The 21,701-nt window shown below is 44.6% G+C and overlaps 6 protein-coding genes across 6 annotated transcripts; 4 read left to right on the plus strand and 2 right to left on the minus strand.

The window, feature by feature from the left end:
• Positions 1–1,500: 1,500 nt before the first annotated feature.
• EAF01_005506 (uncharacterized protein) lies at positions 1,501–3,119 on the plus strand (the record flags this gene model as incomplete). Its single annotated transcript, XM_038913759.1, has 3 exons — positions 1,501–2,637; positions 2,687–2,915; positions 2,965–3,119. 3 exons carry the CDS (start codon positions 1,501–1,503, stop codon positions 3,117–3,119), a joined length of 1,521 nt encoding a protein of 506 aa, XP_038770208.1.
• Positions 3,120–4,076: 957 nt separating this feature from the next.
• Positions 4,077–8,601, plus strand: EAF01_005507 (uncharacterized protein; the record flags this gene model as incomplete). Its single annotated transcript, XM_038913760.1, has 3 exons — positions 4,077–4,277; positions 4,332–4,481; positions 4,534–8,601. The coding sequence occupies 3 exons, from the start codon at positions 4,077–4,079 to the stop codon at positions 8,599–8,601; spliced, it is 4,419 nt and encodes a 1,472-aa protein (XP_038770209.1).
• A 527-nt stretch (positions 8,602–9,128) lies between these two features.
• Positions 9,129–11,528, minus strand: EAF01_005508 (uncharacterized protein; the record flags this gene model as incomplete). Its single annotated transcript, XM_038913761.1, has 2 exons — positions 9,129–11,199; positions 11,248–11,528. The coding sequence occupies 2 exons, from the start codon at positions 11,526–11,528 to the stop codon at positions 9,129–9,131; spliced, it is 2,352 nt and encodes a 783-aa protein (XP_038770210.1).
• Positions 11,529–11,998: 470 nt separating this feature from the next.
• EAF01_005509 (uncharacterized protein) lies at positions 11,999–12,619 on the plus strand (the record flags this gene model as incomplete). Its single annotated transcript, XM_038913762.1, has 1 exon — positions 11,999–12,619. The coding sequence occupies one exon, from the start codon at positions 11,999–12,001 to the stop codon at positions 12,617–12,619; it is 621 nt and encodes a 206-aa protein (XP_038770211.1).
• Positions 12,620–12,633: 14 nt separating this feature from the next.
• EAF01_005510 (uncharacterized protein) lies at positions 12,634–15,076 on the minus strand. The gene is made up of 4 exons (XM_038913763.1): positions 14,865–15,076; positions 14,738–14,808; positions 13,783–14,645; positions 12,634–13,730 (listed from the first exon to the last, which is right to left on the minus strand). The coding sequence occupies exons 3-4, from the start codon at positions 14,485–14,487 to the stop codon at positions 13,041–13,043; spliced, it is 1,395 nt and encodes a 464-aa protein (XP_038770212.1). The 5' UTR covers positions 14,488–14,645; positions 14,738–14,808; positions 14,865–15,076; the 3' UTR covers positions 12,634–13,040.
• Positions 15,077–18,195: 3,119 nt separating this feature from the next.
• On the plus strand, positions 18,196–21,132 carry EAF01_005511 (uncharacterized protein; the record flags this gene model as incomplete). Its single annotated transcript, XM_038913764.1, has 3 exons — positions 18,196–18,218; positions 18,446–18,581; positions 19,060–21,132. The coding sequence occupies 3 exons, from the start codon at positions 18,196–18,198 to the stop codon at positions 21,130–21,132; spliced, it is 2,232 nt and encodes a 743-aa protein (XP_038770213.1).
• Between the last annotated feature and the right edge of the window lie 569 nt (positions 21,133–21,701).

Here is a 21,701-nt window from a genome sequence, read left to right on the forward strand (position 1 = left end):
GATTGCCCCTCAATGAAGTTTTGCCGTGTGGAATTCCTAATTCGGATTTGAATGGTTGAGTATTTCTGATACTGTCACTGCTACTGTCGTATGCGAACTCCTTGTAATGTCGAACTTTGGATAGGTAGCTTGAAAGTTGTATCCTATCTTAACTTATGTCTCAATTTCGTCGAGGATACAAGAACTATGTTCGTTGAAGATCTCTTTTTTTGGCAGACCAACTATAACATTACTAGACCGCCAAAAGTGCGGGGACGGATGACTCAGGATGAAGGGGGATCATAGACTTGCTTTTTCACGCAACCCGGAAGATCCAAGATTGAAGGTCCAAATTCCAGTGCGAAAAGCAATATCAAATCAATAGGTAATTAGGTAGCTATCGAGGCTCTCGAGGCTATCTCGTAACTTAAAGTTTCGGTTGGTCTCAAGGGAAATGGATTGTATGATGGATGCTTTTGCTACCTCCCTAGTAGGTACAGCACACTCACTCACTACAGACACTCTCCTATTATTACTCTGTCGACAATGACCTTGAACAAGAACTCTCTACTCCGTACCTAGGTAATCTAGGGGGGGCAGGTTCCATCAAAATGAGAAACCTCACCATACAGATGATCGAATGCAAACTATAACTATACCAACTGTACCTCCCAGCCCGAACCTAAGCAGAAGGAAGTAACTCCTCAAGAACGGTCAAGGAATCGAACAGTGAGTTTGCATTAAGGAGTGAGTGCAGTGAGTGCAGTGAGTGCAATTGGAAAACATCCAACAACCCGTCGTGTGCTGGTATTCGTATCCATTCACTCATCAGCCATCACCAATTATGTTGTCCTACTTATAAACAATCCCTCCTTCCTCCTTCCTCCCTCCCGTTGTGTTGTGTTGTGTTGTTGTAAATAATCCTGAAACTGTACATTATAATTACCTACCTCGCTCGATATTAACACGGTTTCATATGATAATTATTATTCGGCCGCTCGCTCATCCTCATCTACATTCTAACTTATAATTCCCCTCCCCATTCCCATCTACACTCTTTTTCCTATTCTCCTCCTCTCCCCCTTCCTCTATTTCTTCCAAGGTCAATCATTTTCTTCTTTTAGAACAGCGATTTCCTCCAAAAGTTTAGCTTGTTTTAATCCATTCTCCAAGATCCTATTTTGATCAGAGCAGCGACTTCGCCTTTGTGCTTTGCATATACCTGTACCGTACGGAGCATCCCATACCTACTCGAGTACACTCACATCGATACGCAATTACGATATATCAATAATTCACAACTTTCACTCCTTTCCATTTTCCCATTCGGGTCGACGATAACTCGGCGAAAACACCATTCGGGATTACAAGAAAATAAACGCAAACATACTTTTCGAATCGAACTCCTATATCATAGACTTTTGGAGCTTTGCGCTCCTAGCGTTTTTAGTTGGACTATCGCGCATCTCCATTGTTTATGATCGATTGCTAGAAACCTTCCTTCATGGATCGGAAACCATTATGAATTCTTTGAATATCCTTTCGGGGCGAGGCTCTCCTCCGCATTCTCCTTCACTTTCACGTTCAAATTCTCTGGGAAATGTATTGGCATCCGTAACTACGTCAGAATCTAGAAGGAATTCGCGGGAAGAGGTATACAGCGAGGAGCCGAAAGGACTGGACCAGGAGGATGCGCCAGATTCGAATGCCGATGATGACAATGCAATACACGAATCTACACCACTACTACACAAAGAAGGCATGGCTTATCATACAAGTAAACGTGCGGGTATAACGAGAATGATTTATGACTCTATACGATGGGTGATATCTACTCTTGTTGCGCCGGGGGTATACGTTATAGCTTGCTTGTATGATGAACGGGGTAATTTTGCCCCAATATCTCAATTCAGAAAACTGTTTGGTGGCACAAGTGGGCATTCAATCACACAATCGGCAGGAGGATCGCCCATTTCCGAGAAAAGCAGTATAAGTCATATGGCCAACGGGAAGCTATCGGCAACACACGCACCCGCATCGAGAGATCCTCCTTCGCCGAATTCCTCGTCTTTCATCTCATCTGAGTCTGAATCAGATAACGACCGGCTCCTTAGCGAGACAGCTAAATCTGCAACGAAAGCGTCAAACCGTCAAACACGTTCAAAATCTTTGCAAAGTTCTGACGAGATCTCACCCGCGAGGAGATCCATTCGCATAAAGCTTCATAGCGATGAAAATTTGAGACAGCGGAAACACCGGAAGGCATCGTCAACAACTACTCAGAGCGATGGATCCGGCGGCTCCATGTCTGCTACCGATATGGCTGCTGCGATGATGAAGTCACCTACGTCCCCCGCAACTTCTTCTCTCCTCATGACAAAATATCCACGAGCTCCAGCACCACCGCGACCCCTCATACCTCGACGACAGCCATCCTATACTCTTGATGCTCCCGTGGGGAAACTCACCCAGAAGACTCTTATTCTCGATCTTGACGAAACCTTGATACACAGTATGAATTATGGAGGTCGAATGAGTGCTGGCCATATGGTAGAAGTACAGATCACAAACCTTATGGGTGCAGGGGGCGCTGGTCCTCAACATCCAATACTGTATTATGTGAATAAGAGGCCATACTGTGATGAATTTTTGCGACGTGTAAGCAGTGATGTACGCCACAAAGAAATCTTACTGACAGGATTTGCAGGTTTGCAAGTGGTATAACTTGGTTGTTTTCACGGCATCACTTCAAGATTATGCAGACCCAGTTATAGATTGGCTAGAACAAGAGCGTAAATTCTTTTCTGCACGATATTATCGACAGCACTGTACTTATCGAAACGGCGCCTTTATTAAAGATCTTAGCTCTGTTGAGCCTGATCTTAGTAAAGTTATGATTTTAGACAATAGCCCTGTGAGCTATCTGTTCCATCAAGGTGAATATACATTAGTATGAGATATTGAAAGGAGCTAACACTTCGCTAGATAATGCAATACCCATAGAAGGGTGGATCAATGATCCCACGGATAATGATCTTCTACACTTGGTACCCCTTTTGGAAGGACTCCAGTATGTGACGGATGTACGAGCTTTTCTTGCATTACGCGGTGGGGAGGATGGGAAGCATATGACTTCGTAGGGAAGAGATGAGTTTGGAATGTTAAGTTCGGAAAGGAGTATAGGAATACTTCATGCATAAATATTTTAATGATACCTTTACATCAAGTCTCAACTACACAGCTATCTAGATTGCCGCACTGTGGCCTAGAGATTTTAGTCTTGGAAAGGATGTGAAGTTTCAATGGAAATCTTCAAGCTCCAAGGGGATTAAAAATCTCGGATACATACCTAATCATTGTAAGAATTCGATTCATTGTGATTTTGCCATAGTAGATGTCGTCTGAGGTGGTGGTATATATATGTATGTTGTGTATGATATGCGCCGTGTTCAAAAATCGATATCTTCCCATTGACGAATCACAAGTCGAACGACCGATCAGTACTAGAATCCTCTGAAAATTAGACGGTTAAAGTACATACATCTACGAGTGCTAGAACATGGACATGGGTATCGAACTATCTAGATCTTCAGTAAACTTTCATCATGACTATCCCGCGCTGCAACTAAGCGGATTCAATGCAAGCAATCATCTGTATGTGTTGTACCATTACCGTATTTTGGTATTCAAGCCACAACTAAGAAGTATTCCCTGTAGGTACCTACTCTCCGTAGAGAAGTGAAGAACTCTTATCGTTGTTGATAAGGAATGACGCTTGTCTTGATAAGGTAAAGCTTGAATTGAGCTTCATGATTGCGGGGTTCGGTTCTATAGTGTGTCTGCCAGGCTGAACCTCTTTTTTTTCGGAACCAACCATACCAAAATTTCTGCGGATCAAATCCGAATCTACTAATTTGACTCGACATCTCCATCATCACCACGCCGCCTACCAACTTCTACAGCCCGAGTTGGACCCAATCCCGACCCTGTTGAAACAATAATGCGATAGCAAAAAACCTCAACATCTTTTCAAGCACATCCTCGAATAGCTTCACCTGCCTATGCATCATTGCCGGTAGCACAAGCACATAAACAGTATGCCCATGATGTCCAGCGGCATGTCGATTAAGGCGCAAGTCGTCGACAAGATTCCGAAACGATTCAAAGAATTGAAATTCGGAATCCAGTCGAATCAAGACATTGTCAACCAGGGTGTTATAGAGGTTTCGAATAAAATGCTATATAATGTCGACGCTGGTCGAACTGCTATTCCACATGGCCCTGTTGATCCAAGATTGGTAGGGGAAATCCGTCTCGAACTATGATGTTCACCTACTAACGCGCTCTCCTAGGGGACTTCCAGCAAATCCGGGCGCTGCGATACTTGCGATAAAGGTCTTCAAGACTGCAATGGTCATTTTGGTCATGTTAGATTACCGCTCCCAGCTTTTCATATTGGATACTTGAAATTGATTATCATGATTTTACAAAACGTTTGCAAGGTATCTTGAAAACCTGATCTCTCTGCGAGTAGCCGGATGCTGACCTCTTAAGACATGCGCCAGAGTTCTACTCACTGATGCCGAGCGACGACAATTTTTAAAGGAATTACGAAAGCCGGGAATTGACAATCTAAAGCGAACGCAAATCTGTAAGAAGATCAACGAACAATGTCGAAAAGCAAGCCAATGTCCCCACTGCAATGCTACCAACGGTCAAATCAGAAAAATCAGTCCCGTTCGATTGGCACACGACAAATATACAAAATACAACAAGTCTACTGCAGCCAAGAAGGTAGTTCCTCCTGGAATGGCTGAATACCAAAAATCGTTTGAAGAAGCAAAGAAGCACAATACAGAGTTAGAGAAACATGTAAAGAAAGTGTATGAGGATCTACACCCATTGAGGGTGCTGAATCTGTTTAAGTTGATTACGCCAAGCGATTGCGAACTTCTTGGAATCAATCCGGCTGAAGGTCGCCCTGAGATGTTTCTATGGCAGTTCGTTCCGGCACCCCCAATCTGCATTAGGCCATCTGTTCAGCAAGATGGAGGAAGTAATGAGGATGATATTACCACCAAACTTGCCGAGATTGTTAGCATGGCCTCTTTGCTAAGAGCAGCTCTACACAAAGGCCAGGCAGTCCAAACAATTATGGAGCAATGGGATTTTCTTCAACTACAAATTGCCATGTATGTCAATAGCGACGTTCCAGGTCTTCAGCAACCGGGTTTCGGAAAGGCGATTCGAGGATTTTGCCAACGGTTGAAAGGAAAACAAGGTCGTTTCAGAGGTAATTTGTCTGGAAAACGTGTGGATTTCTCTGGACGAACCGTCATTTCTCCCGATCCTAATCTTGGTATTGACGAAGTTGCCGTTCCTATCTTGGTGGCAAAGAATCTTACATATCCTGAACGGGTTCAACGTCAGAATATCGAAAAGCTACGTCAGTGTGTTATCAACGGACCGAATGTTCATCCTGGTGCGCAACAGATAGTCAAGAAAGATTCCAACCATAAGATATCTTTGAAATTTGCTAAACGAGATAATGAGGCAAAATTCCTCAAGATAGGAGACGTTGTTGAAAGACATCTTGAGGATGGTGATATTGTACTTTTCAATCGTCAGCCATCTCTGCACAAGCTCAGTATCATGAGTCATTATGCCAAAATTCGACCCTGGAGAACATTCCGTCTGAATGAGTGTGTTTGTAATCCATACAATGCAGATTTCGACGGTGATGAAATGAATCTTCACGTACCGCAAACAGAGGAGGCGCGAACCGAGGCTATCAATCTTATGGGAGTGAAAAACAATCTTTCCACTCCCAAGAATGGAGAACCTATTATTTCTGCGACCCAAGATTTCATCACTGCAGCTTATTTACTCTCTAATAAAGAGAACTTTTTCGATCGCAAGACCTTCACAAACATTTGTATGTACATGGTCGACGCAAATCTTCATTTGCAACTTCCTGAGCCAGCCATTTTGAAGCCACAGGCCCTTTGGACTGGCAAACAAGTCTTCAGCGTTCTCATGCGCCCAAATAAGGAAGATAATGTTCTCGTTAATGTTGACGCAAAATGTCGAGATTTCGTACCAAGCATGGTACCAACAGGGTTTGCCAATGATATGGAAGCCAATGACGGATGGCTAGTGATTCGAAATTCAGAAGTAATGTGCGGTCTCATGGACAAGAGCACAGTTGGATCCGGAAAGAAGGACTCTATTTTCTATGTCATATTGCGAGATTATGGTCCAGACGCGGCAGTTGTGGCTATGAATCGGCTGTCCAAGCTTTCTGCTCGGTACCTGACGAATATGGGATTCTCTATAGGAATCAGTGATGTCTATCCTTCCGAAGAACTCAACAAGAGTAAAGCCAGATTGATCGCTGCTGCTTATGTAGAGTGTGAGCAATTGATCGAAAGTTTCAAGAACAATACATTGGAGAAATCTACAGGTTTGAGTATGGAGGAGACACTTGAAGCTAAACTTTCCGGCAAGCTCAGTCAAGTTCGTGGTGCAGCTGGAAAAGAGTGTCTCAGAACCTTGTACGCTTCGAGCTCACCGCTAGTAATGGCTAATTCGGGATCAAAAGGTTCAGCAATTAACGTTGCGCAGATGGTGGCGCTGGTAGGGCAACAAATTATTGGAGGCTCTCGTGTCCAAGAAGGCTTTCAAGATAGAACCCTTCCTCATTTCCCGAAACATTCTAAACAGCCTCCTGCCAAAGGTTTCGTAGCGAACAGCTTTTTCACAGGATTGACTCCTTATGAATTTATCTTCCACGCTATGTCCGGACGTGAAGGTTTAGTCGATACCGCAGTCAAAACAGCAGAAACAGGTTACATGTCACGACGACTTATGAAATCGCTGGAGGATTTGTCAACACAATATGATGACACTGTTAGAACTTCTGGTGGTGGGATCGTTCAGTTCCAATTTGGTGCCGACGGACTGGATCCCCTAGACATGGAGGGAAATGCAGTTCCTGTCAATTTCAAACGAACCTGGACCCAAGCAGAGACTCTTACATGGAACAATGAGGAAAGATCACTTCTGCCATACGAGGTTACCAAACAATGTGCGGAACACTTGGCAACATTCAAAGCCAAACTTTCTAGATTTGGACTTCGCAATGGAGAGCCATTAAGCTATGACGATGCCAGCGACTACGGTGTGGATGAGCATGATGGAGGTCGGGAGTTCCTTGCTGCTGTCAATAAGTTCATCGGAGAAAAGGCATCACATATGGGTAGAGTACGTACGAAGGCTGGGCTTCATGATTTTGTGGATGACCCAGAAGCTACGGGTATCCTCTACAACGAGAAAGACGAATGGGCAGAATCAAGAGATTACGTCAACCAAGTTGCCAAGGTTTCTAAGACTACATTAAAGAAGTTTTGCGAACTTTGTCTGGAAAAGTACTCTAGAGCCAAGGTGGAACCAGGTCATGCTGTCGGAGCTGTTGGTGCACAATCGATCGGAGAACCGGGAACACAAATGACCTTGAAGACTTTCCATTTTGCTGGTGTCGCTGGTATGAACTTGACAGCAGGTGTACCCCGTATTAAGGAAATTATCAACGCTTCAAAGACGATCGCTACGCCATTCGTCAAATGCCCTCTGCTCAACTCTAAGGAATTAGAAGTAGCTCGTCTCGTCAAAGCTCGTATGGAGAAGACCTACCTACACGAAGTTCTTCATTTCGCCGAAGACATGTGGTCAGCGAAATCTGCCATAATCTGTTTGGCTGTAGACACTGAATATTTGGTAAATAGGCAAATCGAAGTTACTGTGGAAAATATTGCACACACAATTTTGAAAAACAAGAAACTCAAGATCCGGAGCGAAGATTTACACGTCAAAGGGAACTGCATTTTCATTAACGTCACACACGATGGTAGCGCTCTCACCACAGCTCGAGGAGCCGCAGCTAAAGGAAAACCATCCCTCGATGAGGGTGGTTCTGACCTTCTACTTCGTGTACATCACCTCAAGCGCGCTGTGCCAGAATTGGCAATATCTGGATATCCAGAAGCCACCAGAGCTATCATCAACACATCTGAAGATGCGGTGCCAGAGTACACTGTCGTCGTCGAAGGATATGGTCTCCGTGCCTGTATCGGAACTGAAGGTGTCGACGGTACCAAAGTCAAATCTAACAGTGTCATGGAGATGCGCGATGTTCTCGGTATTGAAGCTGCTCGTTCCACTATCGCCAATGAAATTGCAACCGTCATGGCAGACATGGACATCGATCCTCGTCACATGCAACTTCTTGCTGATGTCATGACGTACAAGGGAGAAGTCTTAGGTATCACACGTTTCGGTCTTTCCAAGATGAGAGATAGTGTGTTGCAACTTGCATCCTTTGAGAAAACACCAGATCATCTTTTCGATGCGGCTGCAGGCATGAAGACGGATAGGATCGAGGGCGTTAGTGAGTGTATCATCATGGGACAGACAATGGGTGTTGGTACAGGTGCATTCAAGGTTGTCAGAGCTTTAGATCTTACCCCGGGGGATCTCAAAGTAAAGCCAACGCTTTTCGAAGATGCATGGAAGGTAGATCAAAGGGAGAGGATAAAATTAAAGAGAGCAGCAGCCATGGGTTGAACTTACGATAATGTGGAGACATGGTGATATGATGGAGTTTATTGGCGAAGATTTGGTTACATATTTGAATAAGAGATTGGGGGGAATTTTCCATATTTTGGTGTTTTCTTGAGCGCGAGCTTGTCTATACAGTATAATACCCAGCAAATGAAAAAAGTATAAAATCATGAATAGAAAGATTCATGTTATAATTTCGAATCACAATGTTTCAAGTGATGTAAAGGTTTCTGTATAGTTTCAATATCTTTAATTGACAGTGATCCCCGAACTCAAATCCAAATCCCAGTGGTATGAATGTTCCAAGTGAAGTCAATATATCCCGATATAGTTTACAATCAAATGCGACCGTTCTGTCGTTCCGACACCAATAACAATTTAACCTGTCCATGCTATGCCAATTGGATTGGGCATGTATACCATTACCCCATTCCCTCAAGTCCCTATTCCAAAATCACCGAATCCAATGCTCATAACCATGACCATAACCCATAACCCATAAAAGAAACCCCTACCCAACCAACCCCTCACTACACAAGTTCAAACACGCCACTCACCCCCTCAAACGGCGTAATCGCGCCCCCCACCGCCTTCGAATCACCAAAATATCTAATCCGATATCGACCCCTCTGAGCCCACTCCTCCGTCTCCCATGTAATAGTCACATCGCTCGTCCCCAAAATCTCGCTTACTTTTTTCCACTCGAAGATAAGACTCCAATCACTATCATCGCGGACGCGGACCCATTTCGAGGTATCGGGGATAAAGATTTCGATAGAGGCATATGTTGATTCGAGATGGAGGTTATTGCGTGGATTGGCGCCGATGAATGTAGCGGTTATGATTGGGGAGGAAGAGAGAGGGTAGGAGGGGGAAACGTCGGTTTTTATGTCGCCGTAAGAGGTGAAAATGGGGTGGCCGTCATAGACGACGCCGGTTATGAAGGAGAGGGATTTATTGACGTTATTTGGGGGGAGGGGACCGGGTGGGGGTTGAGAAATGGAGGTGGGACTTAGGAAGGGGAGGTGGGAGAGTGTGAGGTTGATGTAGGCGTTGAGGGTATACGGGCCGTAGAGAGTGGAAGCGCCTTCGTAGCGTTGGATGCCGTATTCCTCGGGAGTGGCAATGTAGTGTGTGTAGCTATTAGCTGGGCCTCCGATGACCACGATTGGGTCTGGAGAAGATGAGTCTGAGAGGATGGTGGATGCAGCGGAATCGTGAATGGCTTCTTTCCAGCGACGACCAGACATCGTGGTTGCTTCTCCAGGACTGACAATGATGAACAATTGTCCGACTCGAAGTAATTGTACATCGACTACATTGGGTGTCCACAAATAAGGTGTTGTGATCTCGCCAACGTCAAGTAAAATAGGTTTGGGATAATGGCAACGCTGTTGTTGCTTGCTTGGTGCCTTAATGAGACCGGACACGACACGCCACACGGGCGAAGCATTTGGTGTGTTGGGATCATTTTGAGTGAAATCAAATGCACCTGGCCCATCAGATGTCCCAGCCGCGAAGGAATATCCCAAAGCAGCTGGACACGTATGAACGTAGCTTCCATTGTCCAAAGAAAATGAGAAATTTGACATATCTTGAAATGTATGGAACGATTTCACGGACGATCCCGAAACAGCAGTCAACTTCGTGTCCGTCTCGTCATATAATTTCTTGGCAGGCTGGAATTGTCTCTTGCCAACCTCGTGGCACGATGATGCACCATTATCCTTTACGCGGAAGAACGGTCCACGAGCATGGCAGTACTGACTTTTACCATCACTGCACGTGCTGTTTTCGAAGCTACATTGCTGCCCAGATCCATCTTCACACCAAGCACCAAGAACATTCGGGCTTGTATCGCCAACATTAGCTTGCGAGAATCCGGCCACAAAGCCTTCAGCTGCATTGTCCTCCTGGACTACACTCTTTTCGAAGAGGTCTGCAGCGACACCTTTGTTATCTCCCGAAATAAGAGTATTGTTCCCCAGCATTGAAGTCCCATGTGTAGGAAACCATGTCAAGACCCCAATATTCTTCCCGTCAGAAGCTCGTGATAATTTCAAAAGAGTGAGGTCCTTCTCGACAGATCCATCATCCTCAGTACTAGTATTGTACTTTGCTCGTTCCTCTTCCGGATTTGCCAAATAGGCATATAGACTTCTATTGATATTGGCCCCAAAAACTTTCGTCGAACCGACATTCAGATATCCGGGTTGAAGGCTAGTATGAGCTCTTTGGATAGACAAAACAGCTCCATCTACAATAGCCTGATAACTCTGTTTACTGAATCCTTTGCTGGTGATTTGAGGTAGTAGATAGTTCAACCATGCACCAGGACCAGAATGAGAATGTGTGCCTGTCACGGCTACATTCTGTTGTCCATACACAGCATAATCGCTACCTAGATTTGCGAGACCTTCCAGTATCCCATATCTAACAGCAGTATCTCCCGATTGTGTATCCAGAACGAGATAGACGAACCGGTCTTCCGGCCGATCGATATCTCCTACGATAAAAGCTCGAGAATAGAGGCGTTGCCGTAACCCCGATCCAACTTGCTTGGTATCTGCATATCCCATCATGTTTATTTCCACAACTGGACTAAGAGATATTAGTACGATATCACAGTATTAAAACGGGAGATCCTACCCAGTGATATCTGCCTTCCCAACCCCCAGTAAATACTGGCTCCCCTCCGAACTACCATACTGTTGATTTCCGGTACTTTCGTAATCCCCATCGTTCCATACCCAAAGCCCCTTTCGCAAAGATCCGCCATTGAAAGAATCACATAAACATAATACGGTTACGACAACGACAATTGCTCCAACGACATTCATCCAAAATCGATTTGGGCGGGAGTTATTCTGTCTATGCTCACGTCGGTTCTGGTCGAGAAGACCAATCTTCATTTCCGGATCCCGCTCCATGATTTCAAAGTAAACAATACTTTGTTCAATAATGATAACAGAGTCCCATCAAAATATGGGAATGTCAATACATCATCCCATGGTGAACAATCTAGAGGTAGCTTAAAGCTTGAGGCGGGAGTGGCGGCTGGTTCCTTGGTTCCCAGTCAAGCTCCCTTAGTGGAGCGAGCCTGGCGCGCAAGGCAAACCTTAAGCTTCTAGGCGTGTTTGACTTGCAAATGAGAAATTTATATTTATTATATCGAATAAACAAATACATCAATTCTTTCCAAGCACTTATATTACAATTTTAAAAACAGTAGCTCACGATTTATCACAATCCGTTCATATCGGGGATATTTAAAAACACGACAGGAAAAACATAATCTCGAATAGGTGCTTATACAAATTTCAAACCAATCTCAAGCTCCTCCACATCGAATACCTCGACCTCACAATCCATCAACCCAAACTCCAAACTCCACTCCAAAATGCCTCTCATAAACGAAATCCACGAATCCCTCCCCTACATCGACGTCGAACCTACCCCCTCTGAACGCGCCGCCGCCGAATCCCTCATAACCAGTTCGCTCGAGCCCAACTCCCCATCCACACCACACCCCTCACTCCCGGCTCTCCTCCCCTCCAATCTCTCGCCCGCCCTTACCGCAGAACACGCTCGCATATCCTCTTCAACCCCTCCACCTCCTCTAAAATCCATCGACCTAACCCGCTACGAAACACTCTCCCCCGCGGACTCCACGCTGCCAGCTCAGACTCTCCTCTCCCAAGCCTACACTTCTCAAACCTATTTAAATACGCGTCTTACCAATCTCTCTCTCCTCGACCAGTTTGGTAAAAATGCTTGGTTAATTGGAAACGCGCAGTTGGAGGATATATTAAAGGGGTTGGAGAGGGAGGTCGCCGCAAAGAAAGATGAGATTGATATTGTAGTAATTGGGAGGAAGAATGCACAGGAGGCTGCGGAGGCAGAGATTAAGGGTCTAGAGGAAGGGTGGAAGAAGGGCATCGGGAGAGTGTTGGAGACGGAGGTGGCAGCTGAAGGTATCAGGAGGGAGATTTTGGACAGGAGAAGGGCGGGTGCTAGCTAATTTCGAGTTGGGGGTATGTAATATATGGAATAGAGAGAAGGGACATGGGATAAATTACTAGCCAGGCTCTGGTTGAGACTACATGATATCTGAACAGCGAAGGACCAAATGTGGACAAGATTTAGTACCACTGTTGAAATGTTTATATCTACGGTTTTGGTGTCCATGAGGTCGCATCACAAAATTCTGATTCGAGGCATCAGGAGAAAAGATGCATGGTGTAGAACTAATTAGCATTCAAAAGCAGTTCGCTAACAGCATCAATAATACAATTGCAAAGTGATTGAAAAATCTGACTCTTGTCTGCATCTCAGGTATTGCCCACTAATAATCCCTAGTCCATATGATCATCTCATGAACGAACGTAACCTGTATCTGAACGCCATCAAGTAAAACGAATCCATTCCAAACCAACAATCCTTTAGTTCTGGTGAAGGGGATCAATGCTCTCCACGCCCTCATATTTAGTTCTTCTCATAATACTTTCAACCGGTCCCAATAATCTCTGGAACCCGTTTTTGCCAAGGGTAGCTACCTTTACTTCGGTTTTGCTAACAACACTAGCAGCTCGGGGAGCATCATTTAGTAATGCCAATTCTCCGAAATAGTCTCCCTTGTGGTATAATTTTACTGGGTTATCTACGCCACGTTTGTATGCTTCAGCCTCTCCACTCTCAAGAAGATAGAATGCTTCTCCGGCATCCCCTTCATTTATGATTGAAGTACCAGGTGGGTATTTCTGGGTCTCCAAAGCATCAGCAATTTTCGACCTTTCATAACGGGTCAAAGTTGAAAGAAGTGGTACTTCTTCGAGGAAACTTTCATAGAGGCGACGGCGCTGGAATGTTGAATCCATCAGAATTCTGCGGAAGGTTATACGATCTAAAGCCCAGAGAGTGCAGGAAGCCTCTGCAGATATAACTGTGGCTGCTCTGGGTGCGTTATACATGAGGGCGAGTTCACCAAAAGATCCACCAGGCTCAATGGTGGCTACCTTGGTCCCGAGACCATCAGGACCTGGTTGCAGTGAGCCACTGGAGTTGACATGTACGTCAAAAGAGCCTTTCTCGACTACGTAAAAGAAATCTCCCTGATCACCTTGCGAGATGACCTAGATTAAATTAGTGGGGATCAAAAGGCTCAACAATTGAAGCTACACATACCTTGATACCAACGGCAGGAGTTGGCTTCTCTACGAGAGCACCTAGTACTTGAGCGCTTTGTTCGTCATCAAGATGACTAAAAAGAAAGTTTCCGGAAATCGACTTCTTCAAGCGTGCTACTTGGTCCGGTGTCTTTTGATGAAAGGGTGGAGACCAGTTATCGTTGGATGAAGCTGTTGGGTTGAGAGATTCGGCTGAAACAGAAGTGCGCCTTCCCATGCCGTAATGCTCGGGGAATCCTTCGCTCGCAGGTTTGAAAGAAGATGGTGGAAAGTCTCCGGTACTTGCGTCTCCTCCGAATGAAGCTCCAAACGAAGCTCCAAATGAAGGAACTCCCTTTGAGAATCCAAAATTTGGTGTTGTTGGTGATGTTATCGTATCATTTTCATCCTCCTCTATGACTTTTGAAATATTGCCGGGAACCGCTTGTTCATGTCCTAAACCATTTCCATCACCACCAAAAGGATTGACGTGAGTTCCAAGCCGACCAGGGAATGTATTTCCAGCCATTCTCGGCCGATTTGCTGTCCCTGGTGATACGGAACGATATGATCTATTGCGAGATGTAAGAAACCCTGTGCGCTCAGTTTCTAGACGTTGACTAAAATAGTTGGCACAGAATTGTAAAATATCGGTAGGTTGGTTTCTAATAATTTCTTGACTGAGGGACTCGATTTCGGTCAAGTACACCGACGGTAGTGACATTCGAACTCGTTATGTGAGGTAAACAGCTCAATGCTTTGTTTACAAACTAGTGCAGATTCATAGAATTGCGACAATGTAATCGAGTGAATCGAGAAGAAGATTCCACGGCAGATAAGGCGGAATTGAGAAGGAGTTGACGGATGACGTTGGTGTAATCTCTATAATGGTGTAAAACAATTTAGTGAGAGCTCATGAGAAGTGCATGCAGTGAGTCAATGTGAAGGGAGCGTGTAGAGAACATGCCACTGACAGCTAGAAAGTTGATGGAAATGATTGATGTATTCAGAGCAACTTCCTCTCTATTGCGAACAAGCTTCCGTACTTTGTACTAGAATTAATGAATCCACGAGGAAAGTGGAGTAAAGGTAAACACCTACCAGGACCTTATTGAATAGGTTGAGCTTTGAGTCTGACCTCTCAATACTGGAACGAGACTCTAACACGGTAGGAGATGAGATGGTGTTGGTATGATAGAAGGGTGCGAGGGTTGAGATGATAATTGAATGGAAGAGTATTAAAAGGAGTTATTGAGGGAGAGTTATCTAAAGAGACTGGAAAGAAGGTACCGGTATCTTGATCGACAAGGCGAGGGGAGGGGGGAAATGGCGAAGCTCTTGCCTATCGTAACAACCCTTCTCGCTTGGATGTGGGGGAGGGAAGCGGTAGTGAGATGGAATAAAATTGATTGGTTTTTGAAGCTTCGATGAAAAGTTCGAGAAGAAACCTAGAAGGAATTGAAACGATCCAAAGGAATAATGCTTGATGTTTGGGTGCGGCAAAGTAATCTTGTTTTATGTACGAAGGAGATATGGTAGGTATATGTGTAAGTATGTATGTATGTATGTATGTATGCGTGCGAAGATGGATCCGATGGATGATCAAGTCAACAACAATAATGATAATCCTAGGGAGGTCGACATGTAGGGGAAGTGTCCTGCAAGAAGGTTGAAGAGTTGAACAATGATATATATATGATAACAGGGTCAATATTGAACTCTCTCAACTTCTCTCCCTCTACCTCAATACTTAGACAGAGCAACGGGTCAAGTAACAGATAATGCACAATGTATTGGATGAATCAAATGTATTGGAAAGAGTTCCCATCTTTTTGATCGATATTTGGTCCAAGACTTCTTATATAGAGAGAGAAAAGATTGGCGTCCAAGCTGTGAGAACATTCATTTCAATAGCTTTAAATATCAGACATTCTGATTTGCAATGAACAAAGGCTGTATGATTGGTATTGCTCAATTGGTGGTCTTAGTCGTTGTATCGCCTTCTCCTCCTCCTTCTCCTTATCAAATTTGCTGTCAGTGATTGCCATTCATATTCATCATCAAAATTTGATTGAAACAAAGAACCATGCCTTTTTCACCGAGAGTTCAATCTCCGATTGTCTGCGATGGACATTCATTCTATTGACAAATGGATGGCTTATTTAATATTATTGTTCTTTGTATTGGGAGCTCTGGTTTCTTCTCTCGCAGCACGACTCATACAATTTATCTTACATAATCATGAATACCATATTAATGAATATCTTTTAAATTCCTCGTATCCATCAACAACACGACCTAGGTATCTACAGATGATCTGATAGACCACTGGTAGACTTTCAATAACCATCTGATACTTGGATACTTTGTGCGTACAAGCACCTGGTTAAGGGGTTGAGTAAACGTCATAGTCACAGCAAGAAAACTATCAAAATGCTTACTAGATATACCTAGGTATTCGCTTTGACGGGAGGAAGTTCATTGATCGAGTTCCTTGAGTTCCTTGAGCCTTGAGGGGGAGAGGGGGTTTTATGGAGAAAAACGTCGAATGAAATAGAAGACTTGTTACATGTTACTTGTTACTTGTTACTTATCACTTACTACTTACTACCTATGTCAATGTCAAATGCATACCTACCACATAAGCACATCTTTTGATTCCCAAATCGTGACTCGAGTGTACATAAAGGGGCAATCGGCTCCAATGGAAGCTCATGATTCTTCTCACACAATCATGAGAAACGAAATAGAGTTTCTGTCTAGTAGTAGCTAGTAGCTAGTAGCTCGCTCCAATGCGTGTGATTGATTACTTTGGGTTCCCCGCAATAATGAGGCAGAAGCATTTGACACCTAAAAGTCCTCTTCTAAGTTCTGTCCGTCATTCCGGTCGGTGATTAAAAGCGGCATCACCGGTCGTTCTATCAAGATTCCCATGTCTTTTTACTTAATGAGTGCTTAGTTTCGGATTGCCCCCTTCATCAGAATCATCAGAATCATCACGAATGAAACCTCCAGCCAAGCTCAACATTCTACCAGGGAACTCTAATTTTCAAGTTTTTGCCCCCTTCATGACAGATACTCCGTACTGCGTAGTAGGTACCGGTAGGGACTAGGTACTTGTGAAGGGTTCCTCCCATGAAGCCCTACACTACTACTCCTTCCGTGCAAGTGATAGCGTTCAAACTGAAGGGCTGTCTATTTCTCTATCATGGAAACTGGTTTCATCAAGCTGTCAAGCTGTCAAGCTGTCGAACATTCAAGGAGCCATAGAGGAACTTTCAGGTTTTCGACTTGTAGAGACAGTCCTGCATAGCTATCTTAATCAAAAGAAAGAGTATCCAGTCTCGAATCTGTACATACAATGTCATACATGCATGACACCCAGAATATTTGACATTAATCACTTTAAATTGCCAGCTAGGGATTTCATGGGCCACTTTTAGGGAACTGGAGCTCGCTCTGATGAGGCAATCAAGCATATTCTTGCATATGCACACAGCCATCAATAAGGGTAGGGAGGGTAGCTTTGATAACAAACGAGCCTAGTTGTGCTTGTCCGATGGTTCTATTGTTTCTATGATCTATCACATCATCATCAGAAGAAGAAGAAGAAGAATAAATACCAACACTTTCTTCTCACTCATTCATGCTCAGAGTCATCCCTAGGTCCTCATGATCCCTCCTCTCTTATCTCTCCTCCAGCCTCCTTATTAGAAATTGATTGGATAACAAAGAAGAAGAATTCCATGCATACCATACCCTCTCGTACCTACCTCCTGCTCTCTTTCTCAACACATTTTATTCCATTGTATCCAAAGAATATCCGAGTTTGAAATTCCTTCGTGCGCAATTCACTACAATAACCATACGGTACGGTACCGTACCGTACAGTACAGTACAGTAATAACCTTGGAAGACTCGACTCGCATATCGCATATTTAAAATTAGATTAAAAACTTGGGTTATCAGTGATATCTTCTTCCCTGGTCGACATAAATAAATCCATTAATATTCCAACAGAGTCAAAGTCAAAGTCAAAGTCAAAGTCAAATTCAAAGTCAAAGTCAGATCCAAAGTCAGATCCAGCCAGAAGTCTTTCATCCCCTCCCGCTACCTACTACCTACCTACCAACTTTGTACAAAGAGCCCAGCTATCGTCCGTATCTGTAACCGCACTGAACCGTTTTGGCGCCAGTCCCAGATAATTTCCGACCACCAACTTCTACTTTACTGCCTGACTACCTACTGCCTGCCTACTACGCATACACAATCAAATCCCCAAAAAGGTCGAATCTTATCATTCCGCCTTCAGCTTTTTCTCCTCCACATCAACAAAACATCTTTGATTCATCATTTTCAATCATTTTCAATCATTTCTTAGCTTCACCTACATTATCTCTTCTTGTTTGCTCAATACCCTATACCCATCAAAATGGGAAGCTTTGTTTTCAAATGGTAAGTTTTTTTTCCTTTTCCTTTTTCTTCTATATTTATATCCTTCTGGCAATCATCGTTTCAATTGGTTCTGAGAAGACTCCTCTCTGCTGCATTTCCGATCCCCATCATCTGCAACACATACAAGTATGCGCAAGGTGCTATCTGAACAGTGGCACAAATTTTCATCAAAGCCGTGTATTGTCAATTTGATTATTTCGACAGCTAACCAAATTTGTTCTCATTAGGGAGCATCCTGCGGAAGAGGTCTATGTTACTGGAACATTCGATAACTGGTCCAAGAGCGAAAAATTAGTAAAGACTGGCGACGTCTTTTCGAAGGATGTCCAACTGGCAAACGCTGGAGAAAAGATTTATTACAAGGTGAGCCTAGTATGACGGATGATTTGGATGCGATATTGGAATTTGCTTTTGTCGGCGACAACGATAATGGCAACAATGGCCACAATGATTGCGACATGGTCGAAATTGAAATCGACGTCGCTCGTCAAATGCGCCTAGTGATTCAAATTCCCACTCTCGAAGCATGCGTGGAAGTGAGACTTGCAGCTTGAAAAATCCTCCACTTATGACGCATGAAAGTTGATTTTGCCAGGCCGCGAAGTTGGCAAAATTCACTCCCAATAATAATCAGGCCTGTTGCTTGCATGATTAATTCAATTTGTACACGCAGGCTAGGTCCCGCCTATTCCCCAACCCCGCTTGTTTGCTTGCTTCAGCTATGTTCAACTACCGGCCTTCTTTTAAAAAACATAGCCTGACCCATCTTCTTATTTTTTTTTCCCTGCCGTTTCTCTCGAACTTAGTCAATTTTTCAAGAAGCTAATTGAATATCACACAGTTCGTCGTCGACGGTAACTGGGTTACAGATCACACCGCCCCTCAAGAAAACGACGCATCGGGCAATTTAAATAACGTCCTCACAACTGATAGAATTGTCAAACATACACCTGCGACTGCTGGAATTATGTCTGGCGTTACCCCAACCTCAACTACGTCAGCATTGGCAAAGAGTGTTCCTCTTGAGAAAGAGAAATCCCCACTCGCCCAAAATGGCTCTTCAGATTTGCCTGGAGCATTCCCCGAAACCCCAGCAGCTGTGGAAACTGGTGATTTCTCTGTGAATCCTCTGCCCGCTGCGGATGGAGCAGTCAATCCTATCAAGCTCGCACCAGGAGAGAAAGTTCCACATCCAAGCTCTTTCACCACCAACGATATCACTTCTGGCGTACATGATGATCCCGAGCTTGTCGCTGCAGACAAAGCCAAATCCGAAGCCGAGTCTACGTTTGGTGTCTCGCCTCTCCCCGCTTTTGCTGGTGGAGTAAACCCTATAAAACTTGCGCCTGGACAGCAGATCCCTAAATCAAGCGACTTCACTACCAACACCATCCACTCGGCTGTTCGCACCGACAAGGAATCATACGAAAATAGCGACGCATTGGGCTATGCTCCCATCCTCCCTCCAGTGGTCACTCCTCAGGCGGAGCGGGAGTTGAATGGTACTGGAATTCTCGGTTTGACTTCTACAACCAAGAACTTGATTCCTGAATCAAGCTTGCCAACTGGAGCAGGTGAAGCAGGAACATATGATGCAATAAACCCAACCATCCAATCTGCCGGTCCGCAAACCACAACATCTATCCTTGCCGCCAAGGTTCCACTCGAATCAACAAAGGTGCCAGAGGTGGTCAAGGAGAGCCAAAAAGAGGCCGGATTTGCTCCAGAGGCTAGCGCAATTCCATCCGAAGTTTCTGAGAAGAGCGCAGTTGAGAAGGAACTTAAGAGGGAGGTTGGTGTTGCTCCAACAACTTCCGAAGGAATTGCTGGACAAGGAACAACCAAGACTGAAAAGACTGTTACTGCAGGTGAGGCTGCCGCTGCTGTTGGAGCAGCTGCGATCGCTGTAGGAGGTGCCGCATATGCCGCTGCTTCTGCTATCCCAAGTAAACTCCCAGAGAGCGTTACAAGCAAACTTCCCGAGACCGTTGCAAGCATTCCAAGCAAACTTCCAGAGAGCGTTACAAGCATTCCAAGCAACCTTCCAGAGAGCTTGACCAGCAAGTTGCCAGAATCTGTTCAACAGTCCATCAGATCAGTCAATACCACCGGCACTATGGATCAAACAACTGCCAAGGACACTCCAAAAATTGTCAAAGAATCGATTGTTGAGTCTGGTCAAAGCCCAGAAGCTGCTGCTAACGAAGCAGCCGTTCTCGACAAGAAAGCTGTTGAGGCAGAATTATTGTCCGGAGTCAAGCCCGAGACATCCACGGCCAAGGACACCCCTGCGGTTGTTAAGGAGTCGATTGCTGAATCGGGTCAAAGCCCAGAGGCTGCCGCCAACGAAGAAGCTGTCCTTGATAAGAAGGCCTTCGAGAAGGAATTATTGTCCGAGATCAAACCTGAAAACTCAACCGGTGAACCTGCACCCAAGATCGACTCAACAAGTGTTGTTGAGCCTTCTAAACCTGCTGTTTCTACTGCTCCAGTTGTCACCAGTGGAGTCACCTCTACAGAGGTTCCAAGCACCTCTAATGCTACTGCCCCAGCTGTTACCACAGGGGTTGAATCTACCAACGTTCCCACCATCTCTGAACCATCAGGAACAGAAACAAAGGCAATCGATTCCAGAGATGTTTCACCACACACTAGTCCCGCCACCGGAGACCACGCTGCACCTGTTGTTACTAGTGGATTGGGTTCTACAAGTGTTCCTGAAACTTCAGGTTCTGCTCCAGCCACTCCTCCAAAGGAGAGTGCTACCCTTACCCCCGCAAAGACCTCTGCCGAATCCGCCACTCCATCAAGCACCAACGCTGCAGACAGCTCTGCTAACTCTGCCGCGGCTGACAAAAAGAAGAAGCGAACCAGCTTTTTTGGCAAGTTGAAGGCAAAATTCCACAAGGAGTAAGTGGATGAAAGTAGTGGCTGGATGAAATGGTAGTGGTAAGACAGACACAGCGATTATACTCTGGGAGGCACACCTTTTTCCTGAACTGTAAGATATTACCAGATCCTTGTTTGCCTTGTCCCAGGAGTACGTAATGTGGAGGAAGGAGTTTAAAGTGGGATAAGCGTAAACGAGAAGGAGAGAGTGTGGATTGTGCTTTTTGATACCGGCTGAGTACCCTTGCCCGCCCTTGTTGCATTGAATTTTCTAGTTCTCGTTTTACAAAGTTACAAATGGTTCTCTTGACTTCGCCGACATTCTGGTGTTAGTTGGTATTTAGTCTAGTTAGTGATTGATTGATGATGATGGGTTGAGTCAATTCATGAAAGATAAATTGTGAGTGGAGGAAAGCAAGCAAGCGTACCACTTTGGAAAATTGTAAATACAGGCTTTCCTCGTTTCTAATGAATAAAAATGCAGTTTCGATAATTTAATGTTGGGTGTTTGAACTTTGCGTGTGTAACTTTGACTGTTTGAAACGATACACGTCTACTGCAGTGCTGCTGCAGTGGTCTGAAATGACTTGTGGT

Source organism: Botrytis porri (assembly GCF_014898465.1).
Source record: "Botrytis porri strain MUCL 3234 chromosome Unknown BPOR_007, whole genome shotgun sequence".
Lineage (NCBI taxonomy): Eukaryota > Fungi > Ascomycota > Leotiomycetes > Helotiales > Sclerotiniaceae > Botrytis > Botrytis porri.

What these genes read in the sequence shown, in the direction of transcription:
- EAF01_005510 (XM_038913763.1), bottom strand. Translation starts at nt 14,487, where the DNA reads ATGTCACTACCGTCGGTGTACTTGACCGAAATCGAGTCCCTCAGTCAA. An exon ending in CTCCTGCCGTTGGTATCAAG is followed by an intron (nt 13,731 to 13,782) that starts GTATGTGTAGCT and finishes AATTTAATCTAG; the next exon opens with GTCATCTCGCAAGGTGATCA.